The sequence below is a fragment of the Sus scrofa genome, chromosome 15 (genome assembly GCF_000003025.6).
Source record: "Sus scrofa isolate TJ Tabasco breed Duroc chromosome 15, Sscrofa11.1, whole genome shotgun sequence".
Classification (NCBI taxonomy): domain Eukaryota; kingdom Metazoa; phylum Chordata; class Mammalia; order Artiodactyla; family Suidae; genus Sus; species Sus scrofa.
The window spans coordinates 103,979,346-103,998,370 of record NC_010457.5 but is presented as its reverse complement, the minus strand read 5'-3'; the positions used below and the strand labels follow the sequence as shown (position 1 = coordinate 103,998,370).

Here is a 19,025-nt window from a genome sequence, read left to right as displayed (position 1 = left end):
TTTTCCTTTGTGCTCCAGGATACGTTCAGGCAAGTTAATGTCTAGAGTCCTTTGAATTCTCCGTTTGGGCTCGCCTTAATACTTAAAAAGAAAAACTCTAGGACTTCTAAAGCACACCTGGTGGTTCAAAACACTAGAACAGAAAACAAGGGCATTAGGAGTGAGGGTGGCTGATAATTTAAGAGTCATGAATCTGGAAGCTTCCTGGGTGTACACATTAAGGTATCTGAAAGAAACACAATATTGGCAGCCTTGTTAAAATAACAACCACCACGAAGGTTGTGATGGAAGACATTACTAATTTACAATCAATATCAATCTTACCTTCTTTTTTCCTGTCATATTCCATTCTTTAAGAACTTGAATTGCACTGCCTAGACAAAGACAAAGAATCTTCAATGTGTATTCACATAATAAAACACTATGCAAAATTCATCTCTGTCTTTCCACCTTGGTAGTGATTTTTTTCCCCGGCTTTTTCATTTGTTTTGCTACCTCCTACCTTAATAAAAATGCCAGTTTCGTTTTTTATTTCCAGAGTTTCATTTAATTCACTGCATGATCTTGGTTTTATCAAAGTATTAAGCCCCACTACATGAAGCTTACTTTTTTTTTAATCATTATGTTGTCTTAGAGAAAATGAAATATATCTTGAGAATTTTCTGATAGCTTCATTGCCATAGGTAGAATTAAAATTGTTCTACTTGATATATGAGTCAAAATACCTACAATCTTCCAGGCCAAACATGGGATTTAGAATATTATTAACCATGTGAATCCTAACAGTTTGGCCACTCCTGTTCATTTTCTGCCTCTACTCATCATGCTCACAGCCTGCAAGGCGATAAAGGAGGACCGATGATCTGAGGGTAGTTTTGCCCTCATTACTGTGGTTAGGGATGGGATGCAGTCTTTGGAGGTTCCACTTTGAAACAAAAGAAGCTCATCCGATAAGTTGAGTCCTAGGTTCTGTCAATGCCATTCCCGGGCATACGTGGGATCCCACAGACTCAGAGAAAGGCCTGACCCGATTAAGCTAGAAAATATTTGAAAAGAGATGCCTACCCATCCATCAGGTACAATAAGTGTCTACTAAGCAGTCTAAGTGCTTCCCTCCTTCCAACTGCACTGGGGGTAATTTCAACCATAAGTTAATGGGTAATGAGTAGATCGGTTGTGCTCATTTAAGTAGGTACTTCTAAAAGAGGAGCTCATAAATGTATTCTTTTAACAATTTTAAGCATTCTCGTACAATCTCATTACACTAATAGTTCTCTACAATGAGTGTGTTGGCCAAACAAAGATAAACTTCGGGCTGGTCTTTATAAGAAACTTCAAATTAGTAGGGCCCCAATTACTGGGTCTACTGTCACTGTTAGATAAGCAGAAGGCCATATTGCTTTGACTAATGTTTAGAAAGCCTAATTATTCCCATCCATTCAGAGTTTCCAATTCAGCGCCCCTCTTAGGCTTTTTGAGTTACATGTACTTAAAATAGTAAGACTGCACTTAAAATAAGCTGTAATTCAGACTTTTTATTAACTGGGCCAGTCTTTCTCTAATTTGCGCAGAGAATTAACGTTTCACAGTTCTTTTCTTTTGAAGAACTGTAGGAATTCATTTTCACTAGTTTTCTTGATAAGTCACACCAGTGGCTAATCATCATTAGGGTAGTTCTTATAGCTCGACCTCAGTTTTCCAAATAAAATGAAACTTTAAAAAGTGTTAAATATTGTTCTTTTTAATTAGAGAAAGGAGGTGAGTTGCTTTCTGCTTTTGATTGCAATATTCAATTATTCCTCTAATTTTCATAGTTTGATATAGATTCTATTTGCAATTTGGGTGCGTTTTTAGAGAGGAATTCTGGAGAAGAAATAAATACTTATGTTTACAGACAATTTTGAAACTGTTATTATTAAATTTTAATTATACTGAAACTGCTTGGAGTTTTTTAAGCCACTCAGAGAGGGTGCTTCTCATGTGCCTTGTAAATGATTCCTAACAAATATTTCTGATTTTCAGTGATTTTGAGATACGTTTTCCCATTGGTCCCCATCCAAAGTGATATGAAGTTTCTCAGCAATCAATGAGTTTTTAAAAATGAGACCTCAATACTGACAAGCTGAAAATTTCACGAAGGACAAACATGGGGCTCTATTTAAATACGAATGGGTTTGATGACAGCCCATCAGTTCTGAGCATCTGTGCATCTCATCAGGGTCACTTTGTAATAAAAACTTTCATGATGGAGAAGGTGGGGGCCTCAGTCCAAGTCAGGGTGGGGAAGCATGAGAATAATAGCTTTTTTCCTGTCCTAAAGCTTTTTCCCATGTGAGTGATGCTGACAAGTGAAACCTGAAAAGAGAGTTTATCTGAGGCAGGATGTGCACGTTTGCCCCAATTTTCTTCTGGAGACAAACTGCACCAAATGCTGCAAAGTCAGATTAATATCACATTCTCTGTATGTGTTTATTATGAGTAAAGAGTATCTATCTGCTAGTGTACAAAGCAGGAAAAACAGTTATGCACTGTGGCTCGGTTTGCAGGTCTATTTTGAATGATAGTCATTTTTTAAATTCAATCAGGGCCCTAAACCTTGACTGCAGATATCAGAGGGTGAGGTGGTGCCTGGTGCCAAGACCTTGCCTGAAATTCAATTATACTATATGCAGAAAGAAACTTAGGGAGATTCTTCTCCTCCTAGGACAGTAAGCAAATCAAATGTCCTCAACAAATAAAGCACAACTCGGATAAAAGTGAGAAATGTGCTGATAGATTTTTGAACTTTCGGTCAGATTATGTTTAGCTAGTCCATGTTTACAGAAGAGAAGTTTTGGTGATGGTAGGAAAGAAGACATACGACATACGATAACTAAGGACAAATATGAGATCTCTGTTCATAAATAGAACTTGCTTTATTTGATTAGGAGAGAAGAATTTCCCATAATTTACAGGCAATGTAAAGAAATGGGTTAAGCAGTTACAGCGCCAATACATTCCTGAGACTTCAGGTTCTATAACATCCCGGGCAATGGGCTGTATAAAAAAAGATTTTTTTTTTTTTTAAGACAGTGAAAAGGTTCCAGAGGTAGATAAGATGAAGTGAGTTCAGGCAACCTCAAAATCATCACAAGCTAAGGATATCAAAGATTAAACTAGTCCTCTCAGACTACATAAGCATCAAGTTCAGGGATTCCAGCCACAAGGCCAAGTAGAACTATGCTAGTTAAAGAGGTGAAATGGCTTTCCAGATCAGGAATTAGCCTCCATTAACAAGGCCACCATCAAGTAAAGGACACGGTTAATAATGAACTGAACTGATGGAGAGACAATGGAATTAGCAGGTATCCTTTGGAAACTATCTACAGTCTTTTTTTTTTTTCCTTCAGTGAGGAAGAACTTCCAAATTCTGCTCTTCATATGTAGATGTGTTTTTAAATGCCCAGCATATGTTTATGAAAATTAAGCATTAATGAATAATTAGTATTCAATTCATTCAAGGCAAAAAAATATAGACTAGACAGAATATTTAGTTCTAACAGCTTTAGGTTCAGAGAACGTCTATACTTACCATCCACGAAGGCCTGCACTGCTTTATCTACATTAAAGTCAAACTGTTGTAGCACCAGGACTATTTCATTATTGCTTTTGTTGGGAACAACTGATCGAACTGCATAGATCTGGAAAGGAAAGGCAAAGAAAAAGAAAGGTAAGCATTTTGAATATAATTCATCCATGACTCTCTCACTGGCTAGAGTAATAACGTCAGAAAGGCCTTAAAAAACCACCTAGTCAATCTTGGAGCCATCAAGCACACTCTAGGCATTTCAGACCGGTAAAAATTCATCCTGGTAATCACCTTGATAGCCTCTTTATTTGAGTACACATTTCTACAAAGATGTCCTTGTTAGGACTGGAGTAGCAAGTGTGAAAAGCCAACTCTGGTTTTGCAATCTACTCCCTCTTCTCCCCAAATCCCTGCCTCCCACCCCCAAGACTCCAGATGCATACAAGATGTGTTTTCAGTGAGGACACAGATAGTTTTCTGTCTCAGGCTCTCTTCTCCATTGGCTCAGGAGGTATTTTTGGAAACTTGACAGAAATAGCCTCATGCCTCAGCTTCTCTTATATGCACAGTGGAGACAGTCATACTGAGGTTCCCAGAAGTATGTTGTGAAACTCCATCAATGTTTATAGAGACAGAAGAAGGTGGGACATTGTAATTTTGAAATAGCAATCTTAGCTATTGTGAGCGGAAGTCTGGCACTTGCCATCGGCCTCTCTGTGGAGTCAAACATGAGCCACTGTAGCAACAAACCTGCAGCACCACCCCGAGTGGAGCTCAGGGTGGAAACCAGGAGTGAGGCACTCTGTGCTCTGGGAAAACTGAAAAAACAGGCCTTCAGATAGTCAGATATTTTTATTTTTACTTTTATTTTTTTGTCTTTTTGGCATTTCTTGGGCCTCTCCCACAGCATATGAAGGTTCCCAGGCTCGGGGTCCAATCGGAGCTGTAGCCGCCAGCCTACACCACAGCCACAGTGATGCGGCATCTGAGCCTCGTCTGCAACCTACACCACAGCTCACAGCAACGCAGATCCTTAACCCACTGAGCAAGGCCAGGGATTGAACCCTCAACCTCATGGTTCCTAGTCAGATTTGTTTCCTCTACGCCACGACGGGAACTCCAGGTCAGATATTTTTAGAGGAAGATCTTCTGTGCCCAATTCTTGCATCTCCTCATGCCTAGAAAAACACTAAAATCCTTCATGGTAATGTCTGCTCCTTGTGACTGGTGGTAACCTTCAGGAGAGCAGCAACAAACTTTTGTAAAATGAGTGTGTGCTGCATGCACCTCCCCCGCCCCCCATCACATCCAGATATTCCCCCTTTTCCTCTTTGGGTGGTATTTCAGCCCTGGCTGTAGTTAAGGATAAAGGATGTCACAGTCATCTGTAAATGCAGTTACCTCCAATGGTGAAAGCAGGTGAGTCCTGCAGGCTATGAAAACTCAGGATGCTGGCCCTGATAGCTGATGTGCATATCAAAGGAATGATTTCCCAGACCTCTTTTGTTCCAGCTACCTGTCCTTTGCTGCAAAGACTCCTATATAACCTAGCTCCTCCCGCACAGCCTCAGAGTGGCTTCTTCTTTTTTTTTTTTTTTTTTGTCTTTGGTCTTTTGTCTTTTTAGGGCCGCACCTGCAGCATATGGAGGCTCCCTGGCTAGGGGTCTAATCGAAGCTGTAGCCACCGGTCTACACCAGAGCCACAGCAACGCCAGATCTGAGCCGCGTCTGCGACCTACACCACCGCTCATGGCAACGCCGGGTCCTTAACCCACTGAGTGAGGCCAGGGATCAAACCTGCAACTTCGTGGTTCCTAGTTGGATTCGTTAACCACTGAGCCACGACGGGAACTCCCAGAGTGGCTTCTTAAGGCTACCTGAGATGCTTCTCGAGTCCTTATTTCACCCCAAATAAAACTTAACTCTCATCTTTCAGGTTGTGGATTTTTTTTAGTCGACACCATCATCTAGAACATGTTCCTAAACACACTTCTGAAAATCAAACATTTAAAACAGAAGAAGTGGAGTTGCCCTCGTGGTTCAGCAGAAATGAATCTGACTAGCATCCATGAGGATGCAGATTTGATCCCTGGCCTTGCTCATTGGGGTTAAGGATCCAAGAGGTGCCTTGAGTTGTGGTGTAGGTGGCAGACACGGCTCAGATCTGGCGTTGCTGTGACTCCGGCCTAGGCTGGCAGCTGTATCTCAGATTCGACCCCTAGCCTGGGAACCACCATATACCGTGGGTCTGGCCCTAAAAAGACAATAAATAAATAAATAAATAAATAAATAAATAAATAAAACCGTAGAAGTAAATATATACGAGAGCCAAGGATTTCAATTGATTAAGCTGATATTCAATTTTTAATGACCTACAGGTATTTCTTAATCGAATTTTGCACATATTCTTTCTTCTTGCCTAATATAATTCACTGACCTTTATCTCACAGATCTTGCAACTACTATAGGATGTCCTATCCACATTAGCAAAACCTGGCACACCCAGCTGTCCCTTGAGGGGATTACTGCAGCCACTACTGACAAATATGAGCGTGCGACAGGGTGCCCAGGTGAGCAGCATCCACGAGGCTCATCACAAAAGCAATGTACGATCCTGACATGTTTTCATCAACCGTTACATTATGACCAGTTGAGTTTTAGAGTTACATGCAATTTACTGTAATCAGATTCATGGATTATGGACTATATATGCATGATAATGTGTAATGTGATTCTACTGTTCAGAATCCCCCATTAAGCTTATAGCCTATTTCCTAATTGTTTTAGAAAGTAAGCAGCCTACTCCATATGGATCTCTATATAAGAGTATTTAGATTATAATGAGAAAGCAGTGCAAGATACGAGTTTATAATTTTTAGAGCGTCTGACATTGTAGCAAGCCGGCTTACAATCTTGACATTCATAAATGCTAACTCTGTGGGTTTTATCAAAGATTCTAATACAATAGACATATGTAGTTGTATATACGTGACTCAGGAGTCTTTCCATTTTTTTCTAGTTTCACATTTTATGATTCTTAGTCTTTCTAGCCTCTATATTAAAAAATATCATTAACTTTGTCAAATCTAAGTTCTTTTTCACTTTTTCTCTTGCTCTCTTTAAAAATCCTTTCAGTGAATATTTTTTTGAATGCCTATTGTGACAAGGCACCAAGCTTCTTACAGATAAGAACCTAGAGGGGGATGCACATATGAGAAATGATCATACACATAAATATATTCTTATATGTTGTGACAAATACAAGAGGGAAGAGATGGATGGGAAAGGCTCTTCGGAGTTTCTATTGTGGCTCAGTGGGTTAAGAACCTAACATGGTGTCTATGAGGATGGAGGTTCGATCCCTGGCCTTGCTCAGTGAGTTAAGGATCCAGCATTGCCGCCAGCTGTGGCATAGGTCACAGATACCGCTGTGACCTGGTGTTGCCATGGCTGTGGTGTAGACCACAGCTGCAGCTCTGATTTGACCTGAGAACTTCCATATGCCCCAGGTGTGTCCTTAAAAAGAAAGAAAAAAAAAAAGGGAAAGGCATTTTAGGCAGAGGGAACAGCATGAGTGAGAGGCCAGGCTCAGATGAGGAGGGAATGGGAGGAAGGCAGAGGCTGAGGGTTTGAGAGTAAAAGATGAGGCCAGAGGTGGGGCAGGGACCAGATCAGGCAGCCTACAAAGCTATGCAAAAAACTTAGGTCTTGGGAGCATCCTTAACCATCCTTTAATGTTGTCCTTTCTTCTTCCTTCATCATGTTCGAAGGATAGCTTTCTTCCTCTTCTCTCTGTCTCTAATCTATCCTTACCATGTACAAATTATATATATAAATACATATGTATATATCATTATATGTAATGAGCTATATATTACTATGTAAGTTAAGGTATGCATCACGTTGATATTATACATGTATATAATGCAAAATGATAATCACCATAGCATTAGCTCATACCTCCATCCCATTAGATAATTGCCACTTATTTTATGATGAGAACATTTAAGATTTATTCTCAAGTATAAAATATAGTATGTATAGCTATAGTCACCAGACTGTACTTTATTTTTTATTTTTATTTTTTTAATCTTTTTTTTGGCTTTTTGCTATTTCTTGGGCCGCTCCCGCGGCATATGGAGGTTCCCAGGCTAGGAACCTGGCTGGCCTATGCCACAGCCACAGCAACATGGGATCCGAGCCGCGTCTGCAACCCACACCACAGCTCATGGCACTGCTGGATCCTTAACCCACTGAGCAAGGGCAGGGACCGAACCCGCAACCTCATGGTTCCTAGTCGGATTCGTTAACCACTGCGCCACGATGGGAACTCCACCCGACTGTACTTTAGATTCCCAGAACTTGTTAAGTTTATACCCTTTGACCAAAATCTCCCCATTTATCTCTCTCTTTTTAAGAGAAGCCAAGATAGGGAGAAAAACAAGGAAAAAAACCATCTGCACGCAACTAAAGAAAGTCATTCACAGTGCATGTTCAGCAGTAAATACAATTGGCCTAGTAGGTACCTGTGCACTGGAGATATGTACAAACATTACATGTTATCTAATGTAGTTCTTTTAAATAAAGTTCTAACATTTCCAGTCACTATGACTGGTTAGTATTATATAAAATTTCTTAATAATTACAATTCTTATTACCACATCAGTCACACCCTTCTAAATAATACAATGCTTAGTTATTAGTTACATTAACTACATTATAATTACATTAGATCACATGATCCAGCAATTCTACTCCTGGGTATATATCCAGAAAAAATGAAAACACCAATTTGAAAAGATACATGCACCCCAATGTTCATAGCAGCACTATTTACAATAGCCAAGATACGGAAGCAACCCTGGTATTCGATAAAGAAGGATCACAGAATATTAGCCATAAATAGAATGAAATCCTGCCATTGTCAGGAGCAGGACAGACCTAGAGGATATTATGCTTAGTGACATAAGTCAGAGAAAGATACATACTGTATGATAGATATCATGTAATATCACTTATATATGTAATCAAAAAATAAAACAAAAGAATGTACATAGCAAAAACAGACTCACAGATACAGAAAACAAAATAGCGGTTACGGGTGGAGAGAAGGAAGTTGGGAGGGGCAAGATTGGGGCATGGAATTAAGGATACAAATGACTATGCATAAAAATAGATAAGCAATGCAGATGGTCAACAAGCACATGAAAATAATGCTCAACATCACTGATTATTAGAGAAATGCAAATCAAAACTACCACGAGATACCACCTCACACCAGTTAGAATGGCCATCACTAATAAGTCCACAAATAACAAGTGCTGGAGGGGGTGTGGAGAAGAGGGAACCCTCCTGCACTGTTGGTGGGAATGTAAGCTGGTACAACCACTATCGAGAACAGTATGGAGGTAATCTTATAAAACTATACATAGAACTACCATATGACCCAGCAATTCCACTCTCGGGCACATATCCAGACAAAACTTTCCTTAAAAAAGACACATGCACCCGCATGTTCACTGCAGCTCTATTCACAAAAGCCAAGACATGGAAACAGCCCAAATGTCCATCGACAGATGACTGGATTAGGAAGTAGTGGTATACATACACAATGGAATACTACTCAGCCATTAAAAAGAACAAAATAATGCCATTTTCAGCAACATGGATAAAACTAGAGACTCTCATCCTGAGTGAAGTAAGTCAGAAAGAGAAAGACAAATACCATATGATATGACTTATATCTGGAATCTAACATATGGCACAAACGAACCTTTCCACAGAAAAGAAAATCATGGACTTGGAGAATAGACTTGTGGTTGCTAAGGGGGAGAGGGAGGGAGTGGGATGGATGGGGTGCATGGGGTTAACAGATGCAGACTATTGCCTTTGGAATGGATAAGCAATGAGAGTGTAGCACTGGGAACCGTATCTAGTCACTCATGATGGAGCATGGTAATGTGGGAAAAAAGAATCTATTCATGTATATGTAACTGGGTCACCTTGCTGTACAGTAGAAAATTGGCAGAACACTGTAAACCAGCTAGAATGAAAAAAATAAAAATCATAAAAAATAGATAAGCAACAAGGATATATTGTACAGCACAGGGATTTATAGCCCTTATCTTATAATAACTTTTAATGGAGTATAATCTGTAAAAATACTGAATCACTATGCTGTACACTGGAAGCTAATATAATATTGCAAGTCAACTATACTTCAATTAAAAAAACAAAGTTTTCAATCCACCTACACAGTTATGTGATCAGTAAAGGCCCAGCAGCATGGACTAAACATAAAATTAGCTATTCTTCCTGTTTCTAGTCTCTTCTCTGCAAAACATAATATAAACCACAACTTATAGAGATACTTCCTCTTTAGACATGTATACTACTCTCACCTGTCCCTCTGTAAAAGAAAAATAAAAAAACAACACTGGTAGGATATAGAAAACATCTATCCTTGTCACTATATATCCTAGCTCTGAACACATCCTTAGAAAACTGTCAATAACTGAGTTCTGATATCCAATATAACTATGAATATTGTATATAATTCCTAAAGGAAGACAATTAAGACAAGGATGTCAATTTAAAAAAAAAAAGGAAAAAAAGGAAAGGATAATTTCTGCCTATTCTTAGCTATTCCATAGTAATGTTGAATTATAGTGAATTTCTGGGCAAGCAAGATGTTTCTGCTTTAGTCACAGTACCTGGCTAATGCGAAGAGAGTAGTGTTGTTTCTCTACCTTTTTATTTATATATTCACTACATTTATTTTCCTATGAAAATGCCAGTGAGAAAGATGGAGAAATCCTGGCTTTCTTCTACGCACAGAAAAATACAGGAATCTCAGAGTGTCACTATTCGAGGTGCAGCATAGTCTTAAGGGGTCTAAGCATTTCAATCCAAAAAAAGACCCCCTTATGAAGGAGCTTTAAAGGAGTGGATGACAAAGGCAGTGCTATAGTGAGATTGTGTTGAAAAGCTGCCTTTGCCTTTGGAAATGAAGCTCCTGAAGCAATGGATCAATCAATGCGTGACTAATGGTAGTTTGCATACAGGGAACTCATAAAATTCACGCCCGCAGTGACTGCTTTGCAGAGGCTGTTTTTGGCACACAGCCTTTACTTCACTGCCACAGCCCAAGTCTGTTGTTGCAGCTTCACAAGGAAGCCCACTGTTTGAAGTTGCACTTGATGACATCCCTCAAGGGTTCTCAAGCCATAAACAGAGTGTTCCAGAGGGTCTGACCAGGTGTCAGAGCAGGTCGTTGGGCGATGATCTGGACGGCTAGTTAGCAGTTCCTTTAGGGACTACTTTACCTTTGCCAAATCACCTGTTATCCTGCTTTGCTTTTCCTCATTTAAAGCTAGTTTGACAAATTCAGTTTGCGATTGAGAAACCTGCCTTTGCGCATCTCAAAAATTGTTTTGATTTTAAGTTTTTGCATAGCAAAGGAAATCAACCATAAAACAAAAAGACGACCTACAGAAAGGGAGAAAATATTTGCAAATGATATAACCAGTAAGAGGTTAATATTCAACATATATTAACAGCTTACATAACTCAACATCAAAAAACCAAAAAACCTGATTAAAGATGGGCTGAAGACCGGAATAGACAGTTTTCCAAAGAGGAACTATAGATGGTGAACAGGCATATGAAAAGATGCTCAACATTGCTAATCATCATGGAAATGTAATAAAAACCACAAGGAGATATCATCGCCCACCTGTCAGAATGGCAATCATCAAAAAGAAATAAAAAATGTTGGTATGGATGTGGAGAAAAAGGAACACTTGCACACTATGGGTAGGAATATAAATTATGGAGCCACTATAGAAAACAGCACAGGGGTTCCTCAAAAAAAACCCTAAAAACAGAACTACCATATGACCCAGCAAGTCCACTCTTGGGTATATATCCGAAAAAAACAGAAACATTAATTTGAAAAGATACATGTGCCCCAATGTTCACAGCAGTGTCATTTACAGTAGCCAAGATAAGGAAGCAACCTACATGTCCATCAACAGATGAATGGAGAAGAAAGGTGTGGTGTACGTGTACACACACACACACACACACACACACACACACACAGTGGAATATTACTAGGCCATAAAAAAGAATGAAATGTTGCCATTTGCAGCAATATGGATGGACTAGGAGGGTACTATGTTAAGTGAAATAAGTCAGGTAGAGAAAGAGCAATATTGTTGGATGTTACTTAGAAGTGGAATCTAAAAAAGACAACAAACTGGGAGTTCCCATCGTGGTGCAGTGGTTAATGAATCTGACTAGGAACCATGAGGTTGCGGGTTCGATCCCTGGCCTTGCTCAGTGGGTTAGAGATCCCGCATTGCCGTGGGCTGTGGTGCAAGTTGCAGACACGGCTCAGATCCTGCGTTGCTGTGGCTGCAGCGTAGGCTGGTGGCTACAGCTCCGATTCGACCCCTAGCCTGGGAACCTCCATATGCCACAAGAGTGGCCCTAGAAAAGGCAAAAAGACAAAAAAAAAAAAAAAAAAAAAAAAAAAAAAAGACAACAAACTGGTGAATGTAACAAAAAAGAAGCAGGCTCACTGATACAGAGAACAAACTAATGGTGAGAGGGAAGAGGGGAGGAGCAGGATAGGGATAGAGGATTAAGAGGTACAAACGGTTGTGTATAAAAGAAGCTACAAGGATATACTGTACAACACTGGGGAATATAACCAATATTCTGTAATCACTCTAAGTGGATTAAAACTTTCGAAAATTATGAATCGCTAGATTTTACACCTGTAACTTAAGTAATAGTCTATATCGACTATACCTCAACGAAACAAAAATTTCTTTAAAAAGCAGTTTGGATGTAACTTTAGCATTTGAATCTCCCCTTCCTTTCTCTCTCTGGCACTTTCTATATGGCTTGGCAGGTTTTGCCGCATTCTGCCTCAGGCCCGCCTTGCTGGCAGTTTGCCTGCCCTAAGGGACAACGCAATGTGGCTTTACAGACGCTATTTGGTTTCAGCTTTCCACATTACCCTACCTGCCCTGGACCTGACTTATCTGGTTTAAGAGCTGTTAGCAGATTTCCTCATTCACACTGTGCATTTTTTGAGCCTCTTTGTGATGATTCCTTAGAAATTCTTCTTGGCTTACTGATGAGTCACTCAGACCATGTCTGAGTCTCAAAAAATGGTTCTGACCCAAATTTTCAATCCACCTACTCAGCTGTGTGATCAGTAAAGACCCAGTATTATCAAATGAACAGAAAATAATGGCTCCCTCTCTGCTTTTGGTCTCTCCCCTGCAAATTCATTCCGGGCAGCTGACAGACTGCTCTTCTTCAAGTATCATCACGACTATTTTCCCACCTTCCTTAAGAGTAAAGTCAACTCTCTACAATCTGGCTCTCAAGGCCATTAACAGCTGGGTACCCACTTGCTTTTCCAAATGCCCTTCTTGATTTGCCCTTTACAGATAAGTGCAAGTGCAGTGTTGGCCCCCTACCCTTACCTCTGTCTGAGCTTTGCCCTTGACCTGAGACATGCCTGCTTGCCCAGATCTCATAGTCCAGCTGAAATGCCACCTGTTCCATGAAGTCTGCCTCGACCGTCCCTGCCGTAAGTCACCTCTGTCTCCTTTCAATGTCCACAGCCCTTAGCAGGCATCTCTTACCCCAGCACCTTCTATGTCACAGCCTAAGTGTCTGTGTTAAGCTGTGTCTTCCAAATGGTAAGCAACATGTGAGCAGAATCCTTCTCTCAACTATTTTTGCATCATCGCCATGCTCACCTCGGAGTGACTAACAATGTGCATGCAGTAGGTATTCAATAACTATTTGTTGAATGAAAGAATGCCAATGTGTAGCTACACCAGGCTGTTGTTTTGAGTCAAAGGAACATTCCGCCAGTGTTCCCATCGCTCTGCATGTACCATCCACAATAATAGGAGGGTGAGTCTCCGTTAACTGTGATGTGATCTAAACCTGATATGTTAGAGAGAATAAAGAATGTGTTTTTATTTTTTTTAATTTTTAAAAAATTTTTTGTCTTTTGTCCTTTTAGGGCCACATCTGCGGCATATGGAGGTTCCCAGGCTAGGGGTCTAATCGGAGCTGTAGCTGCCAGCCTACACCAGAGCCACAGCAATGCCAGATCCAAGTCTCGTCTGTGACCTACACCGCTGCTCACGGCAACGCCAGGTCCTTAACATACTGAGCGAGGCCAGGGATCGAACCTGCAACCTCACGGTTTCTAGTCGGATTCGTTTCCGCTGCGCCACAAAGGGAACTCTGAATGTGTTTTTAAATGTCAATAACAGAGATGGGAAGAGTACTTATGAGACCTGATAATTTTACTTTCTTTATGATACGATACCCATGGTATTCTTTGGAGTTTTAAAAATATGAAAGAGCATAGTAACTGCCTATCCTTGCAAAGCTCAGCCCAGCAGACAGGTATTAGTTGAGTCTCCACTAGGTGACAGGCACTGAAGACACATATGGGGAGCCAGCTACAGTCCCTGCCCTAAGATGGACAGTGTAGCAGTGGAGCCAGAACTGTCTATACCTGAAAGCGTGTAAAACACTGTGCTATCTTTATGAACAAGGTGCTGTGCTACCACAGAGAAGGGAGGAGTTAAGTTTGCCCAAGGAGGGGGTTATATAGAGGAAACAGCCAAATGTCATGGTAGACGTTTTGGAATTAGGCCTATTTTCTGCTCTTGGCTCTGCTACATGCTAGCTCTATGACCTTGGATGAACTGCTTAAATTGTTGAAACTTGGTTCTGTGGCTGTACAATGAGGATATTACCTGCTAGAGTCTCAGTAAAAATGAAAAGAGATGATGCATGCAAAGTGTCTGATATAGAATGTGGCATATATTAGCTGCTCAATAAATTTTGAAGGAAAGGGTGGGAGCATTTACACTGAGCCGTGAAGGAGATGGGTCTCTCTAGGTATAAAGGTTGGTGGTGTATCTTTGAGATGGAAAGAATACGTGTCTAGAATGTTGGCCAAGACTCATTTGGGGGAGATCGGCCTGTACATTTCCCTTCTTAAGAACCTTCCTTCACAGCCTCGATAAGCAGTTAGTGGACCCAAGGCTCTCCTCCACCTTGTCCTCTCCTGCAAGCTGAGTGGTACCACAAGGAAGCCCATCACTAGGGTAACTAACAACATGCGCTCCCTGCACCACCCACCCCCACCTCATCTCATTCTTTTTTTTTTTTTTTAATCTTTTTGTCTTTTTAGAGCCGCATCCAAGGCATATGGAGGTCCCCAGGCTAGGGGTCCAATCGAAACTGTAGCTGCTGGCCTACGCCACAGCCACAGCAATGCAGGATCTGAGCCCCGTCTTCGACCTACCCCACAGCTCATGGCAACGCTGGATCCTTAACCCACCGAGTGAGGCCAGGGATTGAACCTGGGTCCTCATGGATGCTAGTCAGGTCTGCTAACTGCTGAGCCATGACAGGAACTCCCTCGTCTCATTCTTTCATTTATTTACTTACTAAATATCTACTACGGTCAGGTACTGCATTGATACAGCAGTAACAAAACAGAGGTGGTCACCACCAAATCAAGAGAGGAAAAGAGATGTAAAACGTGTTATTAGAAATGGAGTTCCCGTCGTGGCGCAGTGGTTAACGAATCCGACTAGGAACCATGAGGTTGCGGGTTCGGTCCCTGCCCTTGCTCAGTGGGTTAAGGATCTGGCGTTGCCGTGAGCTGTGGTGTAGGTTGCAGACGCGGTTCGGATCCTGCGTGGCTGTGGCTCTGGCGTAGGCCGGCGGCTACGGCTCCGATTAGCCCCTAGCCTGGGAACCTCCATAGGCCAAGGGAGCGATCCAAGAAATGGCAAAAAGACAAAATGACAAAAAAAGAAAAAAAAAAGAAATACATATAATTGCACCTCATGCTAAGTGAGTGATATGGAGGCAGTCAGAGTACGCTAACAATGATCACAGCAGTCAGGAAGTGGCCCATCCGGAAAGACAAAGTGGGCTAATCAGATTCTCTGCCTTGGAGTCTAGACTGTTCCACACACAGGGAGAGAAGCCGGAATGGAAATGAAGAGGGGCCCGTTGGGAGCTGCCTCACTTCCTGCCTTTCCTGCTTCTGGTCCCCAAGTCCCACGAGTCCCTACCAGATCTTTATACTAACCTCTTTTTCACTTGCACTGGTTGGAGAAGTTTCATTTTCTAGAACAAGTAGCGAGTGCCTAGAGGCAACATTAGTAAGTAGGGCTGAAAGGAAAAAAAAAAAGTAATAAAGCCAAATAACTAATCCAATTGGCAAAAGGGAGAAATGGGTGATTTTAAAGATAAATCCCATTAGAATGGCAATGACAGATCGAGAAGAGAGGCCCACGAGCCTTGTTCACGTACTCGTCTAGCCCTCGCTTTGCCCTAATTATTTACTTATGTGACTGTTTGCCCCACTGGAATGTGAGCTCGCAAGTGATGGGATCATAGCTTTATATCCACAGGGCCTGGAACAATGGGTGACATTCAGTAGATGAGTCATAAATGTTCAACTAGATGAATGAACAAAAGGAAGTAGGGAGTCTAGTAAGATGGTCATTGCGATAGCCCAGTTTTTTTTTTCCGTGCATCTCTGTAATTCAGCATAGCATCTTATATAGCAGTAAAAAAAATATTCAAGCCCAAAATGTATGCAGTGTCTCCTAGGTCCCAGGCACTGCTGGTCCTAGCTTTGAGGAACCTGTCATCTTGGAGGTGAGCTTAATCTTATCCCCTACAAGAAGGACAGCAATCAAACATCCTGCAACCTCCTTTTCACACCAGTGAGAACCAGAGTTATTTATGGGCTGCCATTCTTGGAACTTTGAAAGGAATTTTATAATCAGCTTTGGTCACATTTTTCAAATGCTGAGCCATTCTGAGATGCCTTAAAAACAGCTCATCTGTGTACGTTTTGCTTCACTTGCTGGGCCACTAATATTATCTTTGCACTAATGAAGGCAGTTCTCCTATGAATCTGCTTGGGGAAGAAAATACTCTTTGCAGACCAGTACCTTTGCATCACGGATAATTCTATAATTTAATTGCCTTTTCTAACATCTACTTTGTGCCAGTAAAAAATATGCACGAAGTGTTGTCATGTTCCACTTGGCTGACTTTTTGGAAATTAACACCAGGGGTATAAATCAAAATTAACTTTTTTTTTTGGCAGGAAACCAGGATTAGAAGGAATAATGAAGGTTTGAAGGCGGAAAAAAAGTGCAGTTTTCATAGAATTGTGGGAAGTTGAAAGGAGAGAGGATTTTACTGATAGTCTGGTAGTAGTTTCTTGAACTTTAGAGAACATTCAAATCACCTGGGGATCTGATTAGAAAGCAGATTCTGATTCAGGGGCTTGGGGTGGAGCCTGAGACTTTGCATTTCTAACAAGCTCCTGGAGGATGGAGATGCTGCTTGTCCAAGGATGTGGAAGCAAAATAAGAGCCCCCAAAGCCACCTGTTCCCACAAACCTCCAGGAACCTGTGAATATGTTAGGTTATTGGCAAATTAAGGTTGCAGATAGAATTAAGGTTAATTACGTGACCTTGAAAAGGGGAGGGTTTTTTTTAATGGCTACACCCACAGCATATGGAAGTTCCCCAGCTGGAGACTGAACCCAAGCCTTGGCAGCGATCTGAGCTGCTGCAGTCAGATTCTTAACCCACTGTACCACAGTGGGAACTCCAAGGGGGAGAGCATCTAAATTAACTCAGCAGGGCTGATATAATTTCAAAGGTCCTTCTAAGTGGAAGGAGGAGGAAGAGAATGTCAGACTGATGCAATGTAAGAAAGACCTGACCAGCCATTGCTGGGTTTGAAGATGAACGGGGGGCCACAAACCGAGGCATGCAGGCAGCTTTAGAAGCTGGAAAAGTTAAGAGAAAGGATTCTCCCATAGAGCCTCCAGAAAGGAGTGTAGTCCTGCTAACACTTTGATTTTAGCCCTGTGACACCCGTTTGGATTTCTGACCTCCAGAACTGTAAGATTAGAAAGTTGTGGTGTTTCAAGCCACTATGTTTGTGGTGATTTGTTATAAGCAAATCCCATTTGTTACAGCCATGGGAAAATACTACAGTGGACCATACTCTGAAGAACAAACATCTACCCCCTTCTGCCTCCTAATGTGGAGGCATTATTTCCTTTCTCTCCAGCTGCCCTCTTTTTAAGAAATATAACTTCCTGTGGTACAATGGGATCAAGTGGCATCCCTGCAGTGCTGGGACACAGGTTCGATCCCTGGCCCGGCACAGTAGGTTAAGAATCTGGTGTTGCCACAGCTGCGGCGTAGGTTGCAGGGATCTATCTAATCCCTGGCCTGGGAACTCCATATGCTGTGGGGAGACCAAAAAAGAAAAAAAAAAGATGTATATATACCTTCCAGAGGGCAGCATCACCCCCATACACGTTTTGAGGGGATTCTAACCATTCATTCAAGCCAGATTTTGTGAGGGAGAGTGAGGTGAATCTGACACAGTATTTGTCCCCACGGAGCAACAAAACCATAGGAAAACAAGGTAAGACCATAAATAACAATCAACTCTAGGTCATTCTGATAACCAAATCCGCTCTGTTCTCTCTGTTTTCTTTCACCACCGTGGACAGGTTCCCTTTGCCATTCGCCTGGACTCTGAGAAAAGCCATCAAATTGGATTCCCTGGCTTGGTTTCGCCTCTCTCCAATCCACCGTAAAACAGTCACCACACAATTAATCTCCACATGTTCCCTGGTGGAGGAGAGGAGCTGGCAGGGAGAAAGAAGGTGAGGAAAGAGAGGAGATAAATGATGCAACAAGGAAGGAAACGAGAGAATAGGGTAGCAAAATCCACGAAGAAATGTGAGCTTTGGAAGGGAGGGCAGATTCTTCTCCCTCTTTCTCAGAATTCCGAGGAAGGAAGAAAGGAAGGAGAGGGAGAGTGAAGACAGAGGAAAAATGTGTGATCAAGACACCTGTGGTCTATCAAGGATGATGAACTGGGAGCCTCGGAAGAGACCGAGGGATGAGGGATCCAGTTGAGGACACAGAGCAGATGCGCAAGAGAGGGAGAGGATGAGAGAGGCCAGTGGCAGATGGGTGTGGCCAGAGAGGGAATGTTAGATATTGCCAGTCCTTGCTTCTAGTTCTGCCTTCTGGGGTGTAAGAGTAAACCTTTTCCTAAAGATCAGCACTTCATCTTTTTTTAAGGAACCAAAGTGTTCCTCAGAATTCCATTTCCTATGAAATAAACATATGCGCTTCAGTTGTTTTTGCTTTTCTTTTCCTAGCCGCACCTGTGGCATATGGAAGTTCCCAGGCTTGTGGTTGAATCGGAGCCGCAGCTGCTGGCCTACGCCACAGCCACAGCAATGTGGGATCAGAGCTGCATCTGCAACCTACACCACAGCTCAAGGCAACGCTGGATCCTTAACCCACTGATCAAAGCCAGGGATCGACCTTGCATCCT

The 19,025-nt window shown here is 41.7% G+C and overlaps 1 protein-coding gene across 10 annotated transcripts in view; it reads right to left on the bottom strand.

Moving 5' to 3' along the window:
• The window catches only part of SPATS2L (spermatogenesis associated serine rich 2 like), a 181,110-nt gene that overhangs the window by 62,155 nt on the left and 99,930 nt on the right, over nucleotides 1–19,025 (bottom strand). For all 10 annotated transcript variants that reach the window (XM_021074583.1, NM_001177916.1, XM_021074576.1 and 7 more), the window contains 2 exon segments: nucleotides 3,572–3,680; nucleotides 325–374 (listed from right to left, as the gene is read on the bottom strand). In XM_021074583.1, coding sequence (XP_020930242.1) covers nucleotides 325–374; nucleotides 3,572–3,680 — 159 coding nt within the window.